The following is a 20,570-nucleotide window of genomic DNA, read 5'->3' as shown; positions in this document are numbered from 1 at the left end:
CGCTTGTAATCCCAGCACTTTGGGAAGCTGAGGGGGGCGGATCACTTGAGGTCAGGAGTTCGAGACCAGCCTGGCCAACATGGTGAAACCCCATCTCTACTAAAAATACAAAAATTAGCCAGGCATGGTGGCACGTGCCTGTAATCCCAGCTATTCAGGAGGCTGAGACAGGAGAATTGCTTGAACCCGGGAGACGGAGGTTGCAGTGAGGTGAAATCGTGCCACCGCACTCCAGCCTGGGGGACAAGAGTGAAATCTTTCCTCAAAAACAAAAAAGAAAAAGGCCAAATCACCCTTACCCCAGCCTCTACAAAAACACAGGAGCGGGCCAGGTGCAGTGGCTCATGCCTGTAATCCCAGCACTTTGGGAGGCAGAGGCAGGTGGATCACCTAAGGTCAGGAGTTCAAAACCAGCCTGGCCAACATGACGAAACCCCGTCTCTACTAAAAATATAAAAATTAGCCAGCCCTGGTGGCAGGCACCTATAATCCCGCTACTCTTGAGGCTGAGGCAGGAGAATTGCTTGAACCCGGGAGGCAGAGGTTGCAGTGAGGTGAGATCATGCCACTGCATTCCAGCCTGGGCGAAAGAGCAAAACTCTCTCAAATAAAACACGGGAGCGAGCAGCATGCTTAGGAAAGCTATCCATCAAAAAGCAAAAACATAAACAAAAAGGGAAAGACATCCATCAAAAATAATTAACTTTTGTTTGGAATGGACACGTGTCCGTGATGTGAAAAGTACACTTAGGCAGAACACAGCGTCCCCCAGCAATGCCAGAGAAAGACGTGCTGTCGCACTTGGCTCCCGGAGGCAGGGTGGGTGTCCTTGGCTCTCTCCCCCACACGCCATGCCCGCCCTGCTCCTGCCTGGGGCTCAGCTGGCCAGCAAAGGAGGCCTAGTTAAGGTACACCAGCAGCTGACCAGTGGGATGTGACCAACATTTCTGCTTATAGAACACTTGGACACTCATGACCTCATCAGCCCCAACAGCAGCTTCCTTGACAAATAGGAAACTGAAACTTACATCCCTCAACAGCACCAAAAACATGTACATTAATTTTTTTTTTTTGAGACAGGGTCTCTGTTTCCCAGGCTGTAGTTCCGTGATGCAAACACAGCTCACTGCAGCCTCAACCTCCTGGGCTCAAGCCATCCTCCCACCTCAGTCTCCCAAGTATTTGGGATTACAGGTGCAAGTCACCAGGCGGGAGTTTTTTGTTTTTTTTTTTTTTTTTTGGTAGAGACAGGGTCTTGCCATGTTGCCCAGGCTGGTTTTGAACTCTGGCCCTCAAGCAATCCTCTTGCCTCAGCCTCCCAAAGTGCTGGGATTACAGGCATGAGCCACAGCATCTGGCCTTATAGTTTTTAAAAGACATATACATATATCCACATATACACACAGACTATATATGTAGTATCATTTGAGCCTCAACTAGTCTCATAAGGCAGGCAAGTAGAGCTTTATTATAATTCTTTTATAGAACAAGCTCAGAGAAGTCAGGTAACTTGCCCAGATGCACACAGCAGTTGTACCGAATTATCCAGAGTCAGAGCAGGCCAGGGTTCAGCCTTCTCATATCCCATTCAACTCCTGTGTTTGACCCCAAGACTAAGAGCATTGGTGTTTTCTGATCCAGGGTCTCCCTCCCCGAGGAGCCCCCCACGGCCCCTCCACAGAACGTCATCGCCAGCGGTCGAACCAACCAGTCCATCATGATCCAGTGGCAGCCGCCTCCTGAGAGCCACCAGAATGGAATTCTCAAGGGCTACATCATCAGGTGGGTGTCCACCCTGGGGACAGGAGCCCAGTCCCAAGGGGAAAGGCATGGGGGAAGATCGGGAGTGGACTGGAAAACAGTGCAAATTCATGGCAGACCCTTCGCCATCTAGGAAGGACTAGGTAACAAGAAATGCCTACTCAGTGGTAGGAAGGATTTAGGTTGGACACCTAGTAGAACTTCCAGCGGCAAGACCCCTGGACACCAGCAAGGAATGCTTGAGAGGGGAGGCTATATGGGCTGACATAGGAACAGGCCTACAAGGAGACAGGAGAAGAAAGAAGTAACTTTCCAAGGGGCAACGCTCTGGGAAGCCGCGAATATTCCATCACAGGCCAGAATTCTCTTGACCCGTGAGTGGAGAAACCAGCTGGCCGAAGAACTGATGGAAAAGTGAAAGTTCTTTCTTTGGTTATTACTGGAAATGAAGCCCAGTTATACAGACCCTTATCTTTGCATTTGACTGAGGGACTACTCTTCTAGTAACCTAAATGGGAGTCATTAAGGGTCACTAAAATGTGGTATTCATAAGTTCAAATTCATAAGTTATTTGAGGTTACTGAGAACTCTCATTGATATTCTAGATTCTGGCTACAAAATGCTACGCAACTTCGTGTGTCTCATTCCTGCATGTACACACCCTCACAGGGGTTTAACTGCTCCACTCTTGGTTAATTTTGTTGTGGGTTTTTCACTAATCCTGAAGGGCGGTGTTTCTCAAAGTGTGGTCCCAGCACCCATAGCATCAGCCTAACCTGAGAACTGGTCAGAAATGCAAATTATCAAGTCTCTCCAAGACCTACCAAACCAGAAACTTTAAGGATAGGCTTAGAAACCTTTGCTTTTGAAAAAATCTTTCAGGCCGGGCATGGTGGTTCATGCCTGTAATCCCAGCACTTTGGGAGGCCAAGGCGGGTGGATCACGGGGTCAGGAGATTGAGACAATCCTGGCCAATATGGTGAAACCCCATCTTCACTAAAAATACAAAAATTAGCTGGGCATGGTGGCACACACCCGTAGTCCCAGCTACTCAGGAGGCTGAGGCAGGAGAATCACTTGAACCCAGGAGGCAGAGGTTGCAGTGAGCCAAGATCGCACCACTGCACTCCAGCCTGGGCGAGACTCCATCTAAAAAAAAAAAAAAAAAAAAAACTCATCTAGGAGACTTTGATGCATCTTCAGGTTTAGAGAAGCAGTGTTTTAGGGCATTGTAATGCATCAGAATACTTTGAGGTCCTTAATTTTCCAATAATTAGATGCTGAATTATATATGCATTGTGTTTCTCAAATGAATGAGCCATCCTTTGTGTCTGACCCCCAAAATTTGCTTGTACACATTTACTTCTTTAGTGCTGTGAGTTCTTTTTGCCAGTGGAGGTAGAAATGGGTCGAGTAGGTAGCCCAGGTGTTTCATTCCACCTGGGCGAGTAACTGTCAGAAGAGGGAGCCTGTATCCTAGAGGAGGAAAGAAAATGAGCCCAGGCTTCAGGGACAGCTCTCCAGTCCATGACCCCTCCAAGGCTGAGACCTGCAAGTTCTGCCCTGGGACCTCTCAGTGCCCCTGGTTAGCAATCCTCCCCCATCAAAAAGAATAGTCCAGACACATCCCCTAGACCTCTGCTACCCAGTAAGGTAACCATTAGCCAGCTCTGGTTACTTAAACTACAGTTGACCCTTGAACAGTGTGGGGGCTAGGGGTGCTCACCCCCTCACGGTTGATAATCCATGTATAATTTATTTTCTTTTTTTTTTTTGAGACAGGGTCTCACTCCATTGCCCAGGCTGGAGTGCAGTGGCGTAATCTCAGCTCACTGCAACCTCCACCTCCTGGGCTCAAGTGATCCTCCTGCCTCAGACTCCCGAGTAGCTGGGACTACAGGCATGTGCCACCACATCCGGCTAATTTTTTTTTTTTTTTTTTAGTAGAGACAAGATTTCATCTTTTTGGCCAGGCTGGTCTCGAACTCCTGACCTCAAGTGATCCACCTGCCTGGGCCTCCCAAAGCACTGGGATTATAGGTACGAGCCACCATGCCCGACCCAATCCACATATGATTTTTGACTCCCCAAAAACTTAAATACTAATAGCCTACTGCTAGCCAGAAGCCACACCTATAACCAGTCGATTAACACGTATATTTTTATGCATTTATGATATAACTTTTTCTTAATTTTTTCAATATTTCTAGGCTATGTGATTCATCTGTGAGTTTTTTCAAATTGTCACAAATCTCTAAAACTTTTTCTGATATGTTTATTTTTAAAACTCTGTGTAGCTGGGCGTGGTGGCTCACGCCTATAATCCCAGCACTTTGGGAGGCTGAGGCAGGTGGATCACGAGGTCAGGAGTTCGAGACCAGCCTGGCCAGCATGGTGAAACCCCATCTCTACTAAAAATACAAAAAATAAGCCAGGCATGGGACGCGTGCCTGTAGTCCCAGCTACTTGGGAGGCTGAGGCAGGAGAATTGCTTGAACCTGGCCGGTGGAGGTTGCAGTGAGCCAAGATCATGCCATAGCACTCCAGCCTGGGTGAAAGAGCGAGACTCCATCTAAAAAAATAAAAATAAAAATAAAGCTCTGTGTGTACGCGAACCTGTACAGTTCCAACCTGTGTTGTTCAAGGGTCAACTATAAGCAAAACTAAAACAAATTCTAATTCAGGCCAGGTATAGTGGCTCATGCTATAATCCCAGCACTTTGGGAGGCTGAGGTGAGGTAGGCAGATCACCTGAGGTCAGGAGTTCGAGACCATCCTGGCCAACATGGTGAAACCCTGTCTCTACTAAAAATACAAAAATTGGTCAGTATGGTGGCACATGCCTGTAATCCCAGCTACTCAGGGAGGCTGAGGCAGGAGAATCACTTGAATCTGGGAGGCAGAGGTTGCAGTGAGCCGAGATTGCGCCACTGCACTCCAGCCTGGGTGACAGAACAAGACTCCGTCTCAAAAAAAAAAAAAAAAAAAAAAAATTGAATTCATTTCCTCGGTTGCACTAACCACATTTCAAGGGCTCAGCAGCTGCATGTGCTGGCGGGCACCCTGTCGGACAGCACAGATGCAGAGCACTTCCGCCACCGCCGGAAGTCCTATTGTACAGCGCTGCTCTGGACGATTTCCTGGGTACGAGGCCAAGCAAGCTGACTCTGACTCCACTGTGCCTCGCCCCTTCCCCTCAGGTACTGCCTGGCCGGGCTGCCCGTGGGGTACCAGTTTAAGAACATCACGGATGCTGATGTGAACAACCTGCTGCTGGAGGATCTCATCATTTGGACCAACTACGAGATCGAGGTGGCTGCTTACAACAGCGCTGGGCTGGGGGTCTACAGCAGTAAAGTCACCGAGTGGACGCTGCAGGGAGGTAGGTAGAGACTGTGGCCTCCGACCAGGCACGGTGGCTCATGCGTGTAATCCTAGCACTTTGGGAGGCCAAGACGGGAGGATTGCTCAAGCCCAGGAGTTTTAAGCCAGCCTGGGCAACATAGGGAGACTCCATCTCTACAAAAAGTGAAAAAAATTATCTGGGTGTGGTGGCATGCTACATGCTACAGTGGCACAGCTACTCAGGAGGCTATGGCAGGTGGATCGCTTGGGCCCAGGAGTTTGAGGCTAACCTGGGCAACATAGTGAGACCCTGTCTCTACAAAAAATGAACAGAACTAGCTCGGTGTGGTGGTACCTGCCTGTGGTCCCAGCTACTCGGGAGGTCCCCAAGGCTGGAGCCTGGGGAAGTTAAGGCTGCAGTGAGCTGAGATCATGCCACTGCACTTCAGCCTAGGTGACAAAGTGAGACTCTGTCTCAAAAAAAAAAAAAAAAAAAAAAGTGAAATGAAATGAAAAGAGACTATGGCCTCAGAGGAGCAGGTGCTTCCCCTTCTCCCAGTCCCATGCCTGTTGGGTTCTGTGCCTGTCCAGGCCCGAGAGCCTTGGCTGTGTGGCCTGTTCTCACCAGGCCCCTACTATTGCACCCTGGGGCTGGAATCACCACCCCAGGCCAATCTACCCCACAGGGTGGGAGGACTGAGGGGAAGAGGAAGAGGAGGCTGGCTTGGACATGGTGAAGGGCAGAGGCTCCAGGCATATGGGGACCTTCTGTGAATTTCATGTTAAGTAGATCATGAAACAGCTTACTTTTAGCATTCCACCTGAAAACCATGCCAGAGCATTTTTCATCCGCACCGCTTTTATTTACCAGTACCCTGTGAGGTGGGTCAGGCAAGTTTTATTAAACACAAACTAATCCAGAGAGAATATGAAGGCCTCTTAAGTCTACACAGCGAGGGAGGAGTTGGGGTGGGGTAGGGGGGTGCAAGGCAGAGGCTATAGCCCCCACCCCTGCATTTTCTCTACTGAACTGGGCAAGAGAGACTGACTAGGCTCCCTCCACCCCTGCGTTTTCTCTACTGAACTGAGCAAGAGAGACTGACTGGGTCCCCTCCACCCCACCCCGTTCTCTCATCTCTAGTTCCCACGGTCCCTCCGGGCAATGTGCACGCGGAAGCCACCAATTCCACGACCATCCGCTTCACCTGGAACGCCCCCAGTCCCCAGTTCATCAACGGCATCAACCAGGGCTACAAGGTACATGAGGCATCTCCTCACCCAAGAGGAGGCCCTAAGATCTTCTGGAGGAGGTGGGGAGAGGGGACAGAGGGGGCAGGAGGAAATCCCCCCTCTGTTTCTGAAGTCATTGGCTCGAGTCAAGCTAGGGACACACATTAGAGGAAAAGAGCTCCAGGCCTTCCCAGAGGCTACATGCGGGCCACAGGAAGTGCAGACACTGCCCTGACTGACACTCAGTGCTACGGTCTTTCCCAGCGAGACTGGGTTATACACAAAACCCAGGTTATTTCAGGCTCAGAAACACCTGGTGTAGGGGCCGGGCACAGTGGCTCACGTCTGTAATCCCCAATTTGGGAGGCTGAGGCGGGCAGCTCACCTGAGGTCAGAAGTTCAAAACCAGCCTGGCCAACATGGTGAAACTCCGTCTCTACTAAAAATACAAAAATTAGCTGGGCGTGGTGGCAGGGGCACCTGTAATCCCAGCTACTCAGGAGGCTGAGGCAGGAGAATCACTTGAACCTGGGAGGCGGAGGTTGCAGTGAGCTGAGATTGCAGCCATTGCACTACACCCTGGGCAACAGAATGAAACTCTGTCCCAAAAAAAAAAAAAGAAGAGAGAGAGAGAAAAAAGAAAAAGAAACACCTGGTATAGCCATGGCCCCATGAGAAAAATCCACCATTCACTTCTTACCGTGGCTCTTGTGGGCTTCATGCTCAAACGTATCCCCAGGCTGTACTCGACTCCACGTAGTGTGTGGTTAAGGGCACAGGATTACGACTCAGACAGACTTGGTGGTTAAAGTCCCAGCTTTGCCTCTTGCTGGCAACCTGCGCATGTTCTTTAACATGTCTCAGCTTCTGTCCTTCAATCAATATTTATTGAGCAGCTACTCTATACACTGCTCGCACCGCTGAATAACTAAAATAAACTCAGTTTTCTCATTTGCAAATGAAGATGATAATACCTGCTTCTTGGAGTTGTGTGAGGATTAAGTGAGATAATATTTCTAATTTGTTCAGCACAATGACAAACACATGATAAGCACTTGGAAAGTGATTTTAGTGGTCGTAGAAATGCATTTGGGCCACTATAACCAAGTACCACAGACTGGATTGCTTAAAGCAACAGTCCCCAACCTTTTTGGCACCAGGGACCAGTTTCATGGAAGATAATTTTTCCATGGATTGGGGTGGGGGGAGGGATGGTTTCGGGATGATTCAAGCACATGACATTATTGTGCACTTTATTTCTGTTACTATCACATTGTAGTATATAATGAAATAACTATACAACTCACCACAATGTAGAATCCATGGGAGCCCTGAGCTTGTTTTCCTGCAACTAGACGGTCCGATCTGGGGGTGATGGGAGACAGTGACAGATCATCAGACATTAGATTCTCATAAGGAGTACGCAACCTAGATCCCTCACATCCGCAGTTCACAGCAGGGTTCACGCTCCTGTGAGAATCGAATGTTGCCACTGATGGGAGGTGGAGTTTAGGTGGTAATGTGAGCACTGGGGAGCAGCTGTAAGTACAGATGAAGTTTCACTTTCTTGCCTGCCGCTCACCTCCTGCTGTGCAGCCTGGTTCGTAACAGACCACAGACTGGTACCTGGTGGTCAGTGGGGGATTGGGGAACCCTGGCTTAAACAACAGAAATTTATTTTTGCACAGTTCTGGGGAGTAGAAGTACGAGATTACTGTGTGGGCAGGGTTGGTTTCCTCTGAGGCCTCTCTCTTTGACTTCTAGGTGTCTGTCTTCACTCTGTGTCTGTGTCCAAAGAGATCTTGGCTCACTGCAACCTCCGCCTCCCATGTTCAAGCAATTCTCTTGCCTCAGCCTCCCGAGTAGCTGGGACTATAGGCATGTGCCACCATGTCTGGCTAATTTTTTTGTATTTTCAATAGAGATGGGGTTTTACTATGTTGGCCAGGCTGGTCTCAGACTCCCAACCTCAAGTAATTCGACTGCCTCGGCCTCCCAGAGTGCTGGGATTACAGGCATGAGCCATCGTGCCTGGCCTAAATGTCCTCTTCTTATAGGGACCTCAGTCACATTGGATTAGGGCCCACACTAGTGACCTCATTTAACTACCTCTTTAACAATTCTGTCTCCAAATACAGTCACATTCTGGGGTGTTGGGGGTTAGAATTTAAACATACAGATTTTGCAGACACAACTCAGCCCATAACAAATAATAATAGTAATAATAGCAGTAGACCAGGCATGGTGGCTCATGCCTGTAATCTTTGTACTTTGGGAGTCTGAGGTGGGTGGATTACCTGAGGTTGGGAGTTCAAGACCAGCCTGGCCAGCATGGTGAAATCCCATCTCTACTAAAAATATATATATATATACACACATATATATATACACACACACATATATATGTATATGTATATGTTCCAGGATATATGTATATGTATATGTGTATATGCATATACACATATGTATATGTGTATATGCATATACATATGCATATACATATACATATATACGTATATATACATATACATATATACGTGTATATATACATATACATACATATATACGTATATATACATATACATATACACATATACATATACATATATGCATATATACGTATACATATATACGTATATATACATATACATATATATACATATACATATATATATACACACACACACACAAATTAACTGGGCATGGTGGCGCATGCCTGTAGTCCCAGCTACTCGGGAGACTGAGGCAGGGGAATTGCTTGAACCTGGGAGGCGGAGGTTGCAGTGAGCTGAGATTCTGCCACTACACTCCAGCGAGACTCTGACCAAAAAAAAAAAATAGCAGTAATAATAGTAGTAGTAGTACATTTGCTCTCCTTCCAACTGTGCTAAAAGTCAGGACTTCTCAGTCCTCCCATCCTGGAACACAGACCTCAGAGCCCAGGCCCGGTTCTCTCGTGTCATTCCACGTGGGCCCCGTGCCTGTCCTCCCCACGGAGGACTAAAGACAGAGCACAGCATGGGGGATCCACACTATGTTTTAAAGGGGTAGGACCTGCCCCCAGCAACGTGGGGCAGACGGAAGGATGCGGTCCACTCCCTCCAGATGTGGGGGGGGAGGCAGAGCATTTGAGGGGAGGCCAGCTGTGAAGCGGAGAGCACTGCAGGCCCTGAGCTTCAGCCCAGGGAACGCATGACCTCGAGGTGACCACTGACACATCCCGAAGGTTCCTGCACCCCTCTGCACTGTGCTTGCCACAACTAAGATTAATTCTAGGACTCGCTGCCTTAGCGGTTCTTCCTCCAAAGTGGGGGAGGCTGGACAAGAAGGGACTGGGATGAAATAATGAAGAGGAGTTTCTGCTAGTGTTGCAAGCAAACAAAGAAGGGATGGTCCAGAACTGGAAATGATCCAGCTTCACTCCGGCCTTGGCCCTCTCAATCCCAGGAAGGCAGTGAACCCAAGGTCGAGCAGAGCTTTGCAGGGCAGGGAGCAGCAGCTGAATTCTTGGAGCACTCGCTGCCGGAAAACTCTCCTAATTGGGACCCTGGGGGGAGGCAGAGGAAGGAAGGGGAGGCCGGCATTGCTGAAGAGCAGAGGAGCTGAACTGGGAACAATTAGCTTCTTGCTACCAATTCTAAGCACAAGTTTTATTCTACATAGGGGAGGGCTGAGCTACAAACTTTTAAGGCAAACAGCTCCCCTGAGGGCCAGGAAGGCCAGCCCGTGGCCAGGACAATTAGGGCAGTGGCCCATGGTGACCCAGAGCAAGAGGAGGTGGCAGAGGCCACTGAATTCCCAGGTCCAGTCAGTGCCCAGCCCCCAGTAGCTACTCGATAAAGGTCAGCAGGAGTGAATTGCCCAGATGTTTTGAGCACAGAAACTGGTGGAGGAGTAAGGAGAGCTCACACTTACAGGGCCCTTTCTCTGGGCCAGGCAGTACACTAAATGCTTCGCTCACATTTATCTTTCATGCAAGCAGCACAGGGACTCTAAGAAGCAGCATTATCGGCCAGGCGTGGTGGCTCATGCCTGGAATCCTAGCACTTTGGGAGGCCGAGGCAGGCAGATCACTTGAGGTCGAGAGTTTGAAAACAGCCTGGCCAATATGGTGAAACCTCGTCTCTACTGAAAATACAAAAATTAGCCAGGTGTGGTGACACACATCTCTAATCCCAGCTACAGACATAGGAGGCCGAGGCAGGAGAATCGCTTGAACCCAGGAGGCGGACGTTGCAGTGAGCTGAGATCATGCCACTTCGCTCCAGCCTCGGAGACAGAGCTAGACTCTGTCTCAAAACAAACAAACAAACAAACAAAAACAAAAACAAAAAGGAATATTATCATCACACCATTTTACAGAGAAAGAAACTGAGGCACCAGAGGGAAGTTACTTGTTCAAGGTCAAACAGTGTCAAGGTCATGCAAAGCTCAGATTCAAACCAGAGCCTTCACTTTTCCTTACATTAAAAAGAAATGTCAGGCTGGGCACCGTGGCTCACGCCTGGAATCGCAACACTTTGGGAGGCCAAGACAGGGGGATCTCTTGAGCCCAGGAGTTTGAGACGAGCCTGGGCAATATGGCAAGACTCCATCTTTACACACACAAAAAAGTTAGTCAGGTGTGGTGTTGAGTGCCTGTGATCACAGCTACTCAGGAGGCTAAGACAGGGAGGATTGTTTGAGACCACGATTCGAGGCTACAGTGAGCTGAAATCACGTCACTGCACTCCAGCCCGAGTGACAGAGTGAGACCCTGTGTCAAAAAAAGAGAGAGACAGAGACAGACAGACAGACACAGAGAGAGAGAGAGAATGTATTATTTTTCATTGTAGATAACATTTTCAATACCAATGAATAAAAGCAGAGATTTTTTTCCTCTGCTTCTTTAGCCTTCAGCATATCACAAGGAGAAAAAAGCAGTGTTTGTCCCTTGTATACCTCCAATGAGAATGAGCATTTTTCCCCTTTTGTGTTTTTTTTTTTCTTTCTTCCTTTTTTTTGAGATGGAGTTTCGCTCTTGTTGCCCGGGCTGGAATGCAATGGCGCAATCTCAGCTCACCGCAACCTCTGCCTCCCGGGCTCAAGCGATTCTTGTGCCTCAGCCTCCCAAGTAGCTGGGATTACAGGGGCATGTGCCACCATGCTCAGCTAATTTTTTTTTTTTTTTTTTTAAGACAGAGTCTTACTCGGTCACCCAGGTTGGATCTCGGCTCACTGCAACCTCCGCCTCCTGGGCTCAAGTGATTCTCCTACCTCAGCCTCCCGAGTAGCTGGAACTACAGGCATATGCCACCATGCCCAGCTAATTTTTGTATTTTTAGTAGACATGGGGTTTCACCACGTTGACCAGGCTGGTCTCAAACTCCCGACCTCAAATGATCCACCCACCTTGGCCTCCCAAAGTGCTGGCATTATAGGCGTGAGCCACCACACCCGGCTGCCCCCTTTTAATTGTGAAAATTTTCAAACATCCACCCAAGTAGAGGAAAGACTGCAGTGAACACCTGTATCCCCATTCCCAGCTTTAACAATGCCCAACTCCCAGCCAGGTATGTTCCATCTCTGCCCCAACCCTCTGCCTTTCCCCTGGAACATTTTGAAGCAAATTCCAGGCATTGTATCAGTTCATCCATGAATGTTTCTGGAAAGAAACAGTATAGATGAGATCTCTATTTAAAATAAAACCACAGTAACCGCATTATCATTATGATAGCTAAAAATATCAGCAGGCCCTGTAATATCATCAGATATCCAGTCAGCCTTCAAATTCTCTTGATTGCCGCATAATTTGTTACTCGTGGTTTTATTTGCTTCAGGATCTAAATGAAGTTCACACAATTGCAGTCAGTTGAGGGGTTTTTTTTAGGTCTCAGTCGATCTATAGATTCTTTCTCTCTCCCTTTCTCTTTCTTGTAATTTATTTGGGAAGAAACTTAGTCATTTGTCCAACAGAATTTTCCACAGTCTGGATTTCGCTGATTGCATCCCTGTGGGGTCATTCAATGCATTCCTCCAAACAATATAGTTACAATGAATTGTAACTTAAAGCTAGAGGCTAATCTGATTCAGGTTTGATTTTTTGTTATTTGAAATATTTTACTTCGGGGTGTGATGGCTCACACCTGTAATCCCAACACTTTGGGAGGCCAAGGCAGGTGGATCACGAGGTCAGGAGATCGAGACCATCCTGGCTAACACGGTGAAACCCCATCTCTACTAAAAATATTTTTAAAAATTAGCCAGGCGCAGTGGCAGGCACCTGTAGTCCCAGCTACTCGGGAGGCTGAGGCAGGAGAATGGCGTGAACCCGGGAGGCAGAGGTTGCCGTGAGCTGAGATCGCACCACTGCACTCCAGCCTGGGTGACAGAGCGAGACTCCATCTCAAAAAAAAAAAAAAAAAAAATTAGCCCGGTGTAGTGGTACATGCCTGTAATCTCAGCTACTCGGGAGGCTGAGGCAGAAGAATTGCTTGAATTCTTGAGGCAGGGGTTACAGTGAGCAGAGATCACACCACTGTACTCCTGTCTAGGTGACAGAGCCAGACTCTGTCTCAAAAAAAAAAAAAAAAAAAGAAATATTTTACTTCCTAGATGGTGTTATGTATTTTGATCAGAAAGCACAAAGTCCGGCTGTCTCTCTTACTGTGAAGTCAACCACTGACAGTCATCTATGAGCTATCATTTCAATAAGGGTTATAATATGGGGATAGGCAAATATTATCATTTCTTCTTGACTTAGTAGCTGAAATGCTTTCAAAAACAAGAATTTTCCCTTTATCAACTTTTTGGTTACCTGAAGTTTCAGTTTATCCAGGAAAAGCAGGGTAAGCATTTAATTATTTTCCCTTACTTACCAATTTTTCGTATAATGAATTGGTTCTGGCCGGGCATGGTGTATCACACCTGTAATCCCAACACTTTGGGAGGATGAGGCAGAGGCTTGCTTGAGGCCAGGAGTTCAAGACCAGCCTAGGCAATATAGTGAGACTCCCCCCTCCCCGCCATCTCTATTTCTAAAAAACAGAAAAAATAAAGAATAAATTGATTCCTTATTGTCTTATTAGGTAACAGATGAGCTTGGGTTGGAGGGGGACGTCTTTCTGTTTTGTTTTGGGTTTGGTAGTATTATTAGATAACCAAGGATTTTTTTTTGTTTTGTTTTTTGTTTTACATATCTGACATGTTTCAATCCATTGCCATTATTATGCTTCTTAAATGGTACTGGGTGCTGCCAGTTCAGTGGTACAAATGGACCCATCATTGGCCTCTTCGACTTGATGGTGAGCCCTCTTGACGTGGCCCCAGTAGTCTCTGATAGCTTCCTTGCAATTTGGTATGACAAGATGTTCCAGACTATTATATATACATTCCCCTCACTGTGCCAGGCATCGGCCATTTCTTTAAGGGGCTCTTGTTGCTTTCAGTGAAAAATGATAGTTAGATACCACAGTTTTAGCACTTGCATTGCATTTATTCCAGAAATGGTTGTTGTTTCTAGGCCCTGTTAATGGCTAGCTAAACAATATTTTTTAAGATACTATAGATACTCATACTTTCAATTCCATTTCATGATGACAGACTCTTTAATAATCTCATTGGTCTTTTGTCCATACTGAAAATCCAGTTCCTACAATACCAGCATTTTACCCACCTACGTTATTCCCACAAACACACACAACAGTTTCAGAATAGTCATATCCACACTATGATTACTGAACGTAGTTTCCAATTATTGCCATTCTTCTTGTTCCTGAGGTATATCCCTCTAGGGATGGACTTCGCACTGCATTGCTAAGTCTTTTGAAGTCATTTCTCTCTGTAATTTTACCACAGCTCAATACTCTATTAGTTCATTTGCTTCATTGTGGTTTTGATTTTTAGGGATTGATTTTTTAATTTAATTTTGTTCTATAATTACGTTGAATATTTACATAATAAAGTCAAATCTACAAAGCAAATTCAGAGAAAATCAGCTTCAATCCTTGTCCTCTCACTCCCCTATAGGTCTGATTGCTTTCTGTTTTCTTGGTTTGGTTTTTTCTTCCATTTTTTTAATATAAACAAGTACAGGCCAGGCGCGGTGGCTCACGCCTGTAATTCCAGCACTTTGGAAGGCCGAGGCGGGCAGATCATTTGAGATCAGGAGTTCAAGACCACCATGGCCAACATAGTGAAATCCCATCTCCATTAAAAATACAAAAAAAAAATTAGCTGGGCGTGATGGCAGGTGCCTATAATCCCAGCTATTCAGGAGGCTGAGGCAGGAGAATCGTTTGAACTGGGGAGGCAGAGATTGCAGTGAGCGGAGATCTCGCCACTGCACCCTAGCCTAGGCAACAGAGCAAGACTCCATCTCAAAAAAAAAAAAAAGAGTGTAGTAGGCCCTTCTTAGCCATGGATTCCACATCTGTGGATTCAGCCAATCTCATAAGGTTCTGAAAATATTCAGACAAAAATGCATCTATATTAAACATGTACAGAGTTTTTTGTCATTATTCCCCCAAACAATACAGTATAACAACTATTTACATAGCATTTATATTGTGTTATGTATTACAATAATCTAAAGGTGATTTAAGATATATAAGAGGAGGGGCCGGGCACGGTGGCTCACGCCTGTAATCCCAGCACTTTGGGAGGCCAAGGCAGGCGGATCACGAGGTCAGGAGATCGAGACCATCCTGGCTAACACAGTGAAACCCCGTTTCTACTAAAAATGCAAAAAAAAATTAGCCGGGCGTGGTGGCAGGCGCCTGTAGTCCCAGCTACTCGGGAGGCTGAGGCAGGAGAATGGCGTGAACCCGAGAGGCGGAGCTTGCAGTGAGCGGAGATCGCGCCGCTGCACTCCAGCCTGGGCGACAGAGCGAGACTCTGTCTCAAAAAAAAAAAAAAAGATATATAAGAAGAGGTGTGTAGGTTACATGCAAATACTACACCTTTTTATATCAGGTACTTGAGCAGCTGTGGCTTTTGGTATCTGCGGGGGGTCCTGGAACCAATCCCACATGAATACCAAGGATTTGCTGTACATGCATACATAAATGTGTATGCTCTCCTTCTCAGATAAGTGACAATGTACTTTCCACATTCTCGATCTTTATATATATATATATACGGTTTTTTGTTTGTTTTTTGTTTTTTGTTTTTTGTTTTGAGACGGAGTTTTGTTCTTTTGCCCAGGCTGGAGTGCAGTGTCGCAATCTTGGCTCGCTGCAACCTCTGCCTTCCAGTTTCAAGCAATTCTCCTGCCTCGGCCTCCAGAGTAGCTGGGATTACAGGTGCCAGCCACCATGTGCGGCTAATTTTTGTATTTTTAGTAGAGATAGAGTTTCGCCATGTTGGCCAGGCTGGTCTCGAACTCCTGACCTCGTGATTCGCCGACGTTGGCCTCCCAAAGTGCTGGGATTACAGGCATGAGCCACTGTGCCCGGTCCCTATATTATTATCATTATTTAGAATGTATTTTGGAGGTCAGTCCATAAAAGTATAGAGAGACATCCCTTGTTCCTTTTGACACCTGTATCCTCTGCTATCATATGGATCTCCCATAGTTTAATCAAGCAGCCCCCAGGTGATGACATTTTGGTTGTTTCTAGTCTTACTATAACTACCCTTTCTGTGGTGAATGGTTTTGTGCATATATCTTTTTTTTTTTTTTTTTTCTGAGATGGAGTTTCGCTCTTGTTGCCCAGGCTGGAGTACAGCAGCGTGATCTCGGCTCACTGCAACCTCCACCTCCAGGTTCAAGCAATTCTCCTGCCTCAGCCTCCCAGGTAGCTAGGATTATAGGCACCCGCCACCACGCCTGGCTAATTTTTTGTATTTTTAGTAGAGACGGGGTTTCATCATGTTGGCTAGGCTGTCCTCGAACTCCTAACCTCAGGTGACCACCCACCCCGGCCTCCCAAAGTGCTGGGATTATAGGCATGAGCCACCGCACTCGACCTCTTTTTTTGTTTTCACAGTATAACTTTGGACTAGATTCCTAGAAATGAGATTGTTGAGTCAAAGGGAAAATGTGTAAATACTTTTGCTACAATTGCCAAATACCCCTCATTCAATTTATTTTTTGATCTTTTAATTTTTAAACCTAAAATATGTGATTCAAAAAACCAAAAAAAAGTAAAAAATAGTAAACATATAGTGGAAGGCCTCCATCCCACCCTAGTCTCCCACCTGCCTGGTTGTGCTGTGCCCAACTCCAAAACTCTCCTCACTCCAGGTGGCCACCGTTGTTGGTTTCTTACATCTCCTTCCAAGTTGTTTTTTGGGAGTCTGTGCGTGTGCAAAGAGATAGAGGGAGAGAGACAGAGAGACAGGATTTCTCCGACTTTTTTTTTTTTTTTTTGAGGCAGAGTCTTACTGTGTCGCCCAGGCTGGAATGCAGTGGCACCATGTCGGCTCACTGCAACCTCCACCTCCCAGGTTCAAGCAATTCTCCTGCTTCGGCCTCCTAAGTAGCTGGGATTACAGGCATGCGCCACCACCCCCGGCTAATTTTTGTATTATTAGTAGAGACAGGGTTTCACCATGTTGGCCAGGCTGGTCTCAAACTCCTGACCTCAGGTAATCCACCCGCCTCGGCCTCCCAAAGTGCTGGGATTACAGGCATGAGCCACCGCGCCTAGCCTAACTTTTATTTTCTAACTTTAGTAGCTAGATGCCATATACACCATCCTACACCCTCAACCCTGTAGAGTACTGCCTCTACAGGCAGTACAGGAGACATTTCACCTGCTCCTCCCTGAAACCCAGCAAGGCAGCTGTTTCTATCCCCTAGAATAGCCTGAGGCTCAGAGTGGTCAAGTGACTTTCCGTGAGTCCCACAGTAAGTGACAGAGCTGGGTTCAGGTTCAAGTGTGCCAGCTGCAAGGCTGCCCTCCCCCGACACCCTCCATCAACAGCACCGCTGCTCAGTTACAAGGCTTGCCTCCTGGGCCTCTGCTCTCTAAGGGGGAATTTCATATCCCAGGAACCCAGGTCTAATGCTCCTTCCCCAGAACACACCCGAGCCTTCTCAGGGGAGCCCCGTCTACTTTGAACCTGAGACTAAGGACCTAGTATGGTAAATCAACACTGAAACTGACTAACAAGGAGAAGGCACAGAGATGTCCTAAAGAACACTCATCTCAGCAGCTCTGTGTACCTTTGAGAGACAGAGGTCATCATGAAAGGTCTCAGGGTCCACAAACTGAACCAGCTCTTAGTAGGTCCATGTGCAAGCTCCTTAACCTTCCTGAACCTCAGTTTCCTTTTCTGTAACAGCGTAGGACAATGATTTCCATCTGCTCCTCATTGTGATGATTAAATAAGGCCAGGCACACGGTAAGAGTTCAACAGGTGGAAGCCCTGTTGTGTGTTGAGCTGAGCACTGAAGTTCCATCCCACGGCTGCCCAGAGCCCAATCCCTTTAGGGCAATGAAGGACACAAAAGGCAATTTTACTGTCTCTCTCCCTGGACCTGAGGCAGGGAGGCCTCCTATCCCCAAGCCTCCTCCTCTCCACGTGTAGCTGGAGAAGGACAAGTGGCTCGCATCCCAGAGTAAATATTTTGAAACAGCCACGGGAACCCATGACCCTGCTGCCATCTTGGATCCAGGCGTCAAGCTGTAGGATAATGAAGTCAACCGCGTGACTCCACAAACCACACTGCCATTACCCTGTGCACTTCCTCTGGGTCATTTTTGTGGGTAAGGCCCGGTGATATTGTTTTAAGGCACTTGTAAAGACACCCTTTTTCCTTTATTTAAAAAAAATGGTAGAGCTTATAATTGGCCTAAGCCCAGGAAAATAATATTTACCCAGATTTTATACTTGCTGGGGAACACACCACACAATTAATTCTAACAGCATAATTAATTTGAATTTACATTAATTAAATTAAATTAAAACATTAAACTTGTTTCTTAATCTACTCCAAAGAAGTTCGGCAACATAATTGCTATGAAACAAGATAATCGAAATACAGAGGATATTTAACACACTTATTAAATGCCACTTAGTATTTCTGTTTAGTATTTTGAGGGTCTAATTAGTGTCTAATTAACTTGCTATAGGCTATCTTTTCACAATACCAATTAAATTTCAAAACATCCTTTATAAATACACAGCCATGAAAAGGAGAAGATTAAGCATTGTTATAGGCATGAGTTAACCGGGAGACAGTGGCGTGGTATTGTTTTATATCTATAAATACCGGTGCTTATTAAAACTCATCAAGTGTTGCTTTTCACCATTAATTGCTATTTAATCAACTTCAAATAAATGAGGAAATCTCTTAAACCAGCTGTCATTATTGGAGACAGATGAAGGGCCTAGAAACAGGAGCGTGAGGTGAGAGCAGGAGGCGAGACAGGCGGGAGGGGGCGGGGGCCAGGTGCGATCTGCAGAGGGGAGATGAGCGAGAACTTGAGGGATTTCCAGATGGGACTTTCTTGCCGATGCCCCGCCTCTACTTGATATTTAAGATGGAAATCCCAACTTAGAAGGAGTGTAAGAGGATAATAGTTACCCACAAACTGAAGTTCCCAGCTCTGTAGGAAGTAACCCTTGGAGAGCTCCAAAGACGAAGCTGCCCCAGCTCACATGGGGCAAGATGTAGGAGCTCAGGGCTTGGAATCCCAGAACCAGCTTCCCCCTACCTGTGTGAGCCTCTTTGAGCCTCAGTTTCCTCATCTGTAAAATACAGGGTTGGGCTGGGCACAGTGGCTCACGCCTGTAATCCCAGCACTTTGGGAGGCCGAGGCGGGTGGATCACTTGAGGTCAGGAGTTCGAGACCAGCCTGGCCAACATGGTGAAACCCCATCTCTACTAAAAATACAAAAATTAGCCAGGCATGGTGGTGCATGTCTGTAATCCCATCTACTCTGGAGGCTGAGACAGGAGAATCACTTGAACCCGGGAGGCAGAGGTTGCAGTGAGCCTACATCTTGCCACTGTACTCCAGCCTGGGCGACAAAGTAAGACTCTGTCTCAAAAAATAAAAATAAATAAATAAATAATAAAATACAGGGCTGGGCCGAGCATAGTGGCTCACACCTATAATCCCAGCACTTTGGGAGGCTGAGGTGGGAGGACTGCTTTAGCCCAGGAGGTTGAGGCTGCAGTGAGCTGTGATCATGCTGCTGTACTCCAGCCTGGACAGCATAGTGAGACCCCATCTCAAAAAAGGAATACAGGGCTGGCTTCATGGGTGTGCCACCTGTGCAGTCGTCCAGGGCCCCACGTTTGAAAGGACCCCACACTTAGTTAAATGCTCTGATGCTATCATCTTAAAATTCTTAGTCGTTTTTGAACAAGGGCTAAATTTTTCATTTTGCACTGAGCCTGCAAATTATGCAGCTGTTCCTGGTGAAATGCCTCCCTCCTGGGTCTCTGTGAGAATTGAGTACGAGGCGATTCCTGGGAAGCACCCAGCACGGTGCTTTGCATAAAGTCAGTGGCTCAAGAAGTGGAGAAGCGCCCCAAAGTGAACCCCGGTACCCCGCAGGTTCCCTGCACTGCCTGTTCCTTCCCTCGGAGGAGGCACCACAGGGACTCCGGTCCCCGGACACCATCTGTTGATTGGCCCAGCCTGTGGGAGAGGGCTTGGCCTCCTCTGGAACCTTCCTGCTGCTCTGTGTGACTTGCTCGCCTCTCTGCAGCTGATCGCCTGGGAGCCGGAACAGGAAGAGGAGGTTACCATGGTGACCGCCAGGCCTAACTTTCAAGACAGCATCCACGTGGGCTTCGTGTCTGGCTTGAAGAAGTTCACCGAGTACTTCACCTCAGTGCTGTGTTTCACCACCCCCGGGGACGGGCCACGCAGCACCCCGCAGCTGGTGCGCACCCATGAGGATGGTAGGCACCCCCCAGCCCTGCTCTTTCTGCCCCACCCCCAAGGCCAGGCTGGGCGCCCCAGGCAGAAGTGTGGCCCAGGCTTGTCTCCCAGGCTGAGATACCCCCAGATTACCACAGGCTGTCTCACAGATGGTGGTCTCTCTCTGGCTCTAACTGGCCTTGGGGGTGGGGGTTCCTTTTGGCGTGCAGTGCCTGGGCCCGTGGGACACCTGAGCTTCAGTGAGATCCTGGACACATCGCTGAAGGTCAGCTGGCAAGAGCCGGGAGAGAAAAATGGCATCCTCACAGGTAGGCACTGCAGTGTTTCTGAACCAGAGGGCAGGACAGGGCTGGGAAAGGTCAGAGCTGCTCCATCCCCTGCCTTTGAGCTACTTTTCACCCAAACTCTTG

The 20,570-nt window shown here is 47.4% G+C and overlaps 1 protein-coding gene across 2 annotated transcripts in view; it reads left to right on the top strand.

Moving 5' to 3' along the window:
- Positions 1-20,570, top strand: part of SDK2 (sidekick cell adhesion molecule 2) — a 316,025-nt gene that overhangs the window by 228,093 nt on the left and 67,362 nt on the right. For both annotated transcript variants that reach the window (XM_008965925.4, XM_003813355.5), the window contains exons 16-20: positions 1,642-1,782; positions 4,963-5,144; positions 6,249-6,364; positions 19,985-20,180; positions 20,370-20,468. In XM_008965925.4, coding sequence (XP_008964173.3) covers positions 1,642-1,782; positions 4,963-5,144; positions 6,249-6,364; positions 19,985-20,180; positions 20,370-20,468 — 734 coding nt within the window. The remainder of the gene's footprint in view (positions 1-1,641; positions 1,783-4,962; positions 5,145-6,248; positions 6,365-19,984; positions 20,181-20,369; positions 20,469-20,570) is intronic.

Source organism: Pan paniscus, chromosome 19 (assembly GCF_029289425.2).
Source record: "Pan paniscus chromosome 19, NHGRI_mPanPan1-v2.0_pri, whole genome shotgun sequence".
Lineage (NCBI taxonomy): Eukaryota > Metazoa > Chordata > Mammalia > Primates > Hominidae > Pan > Pan paniscus.
This window is presented reverse-complemented; position numbering and strand designations above follow the sequence as displayed.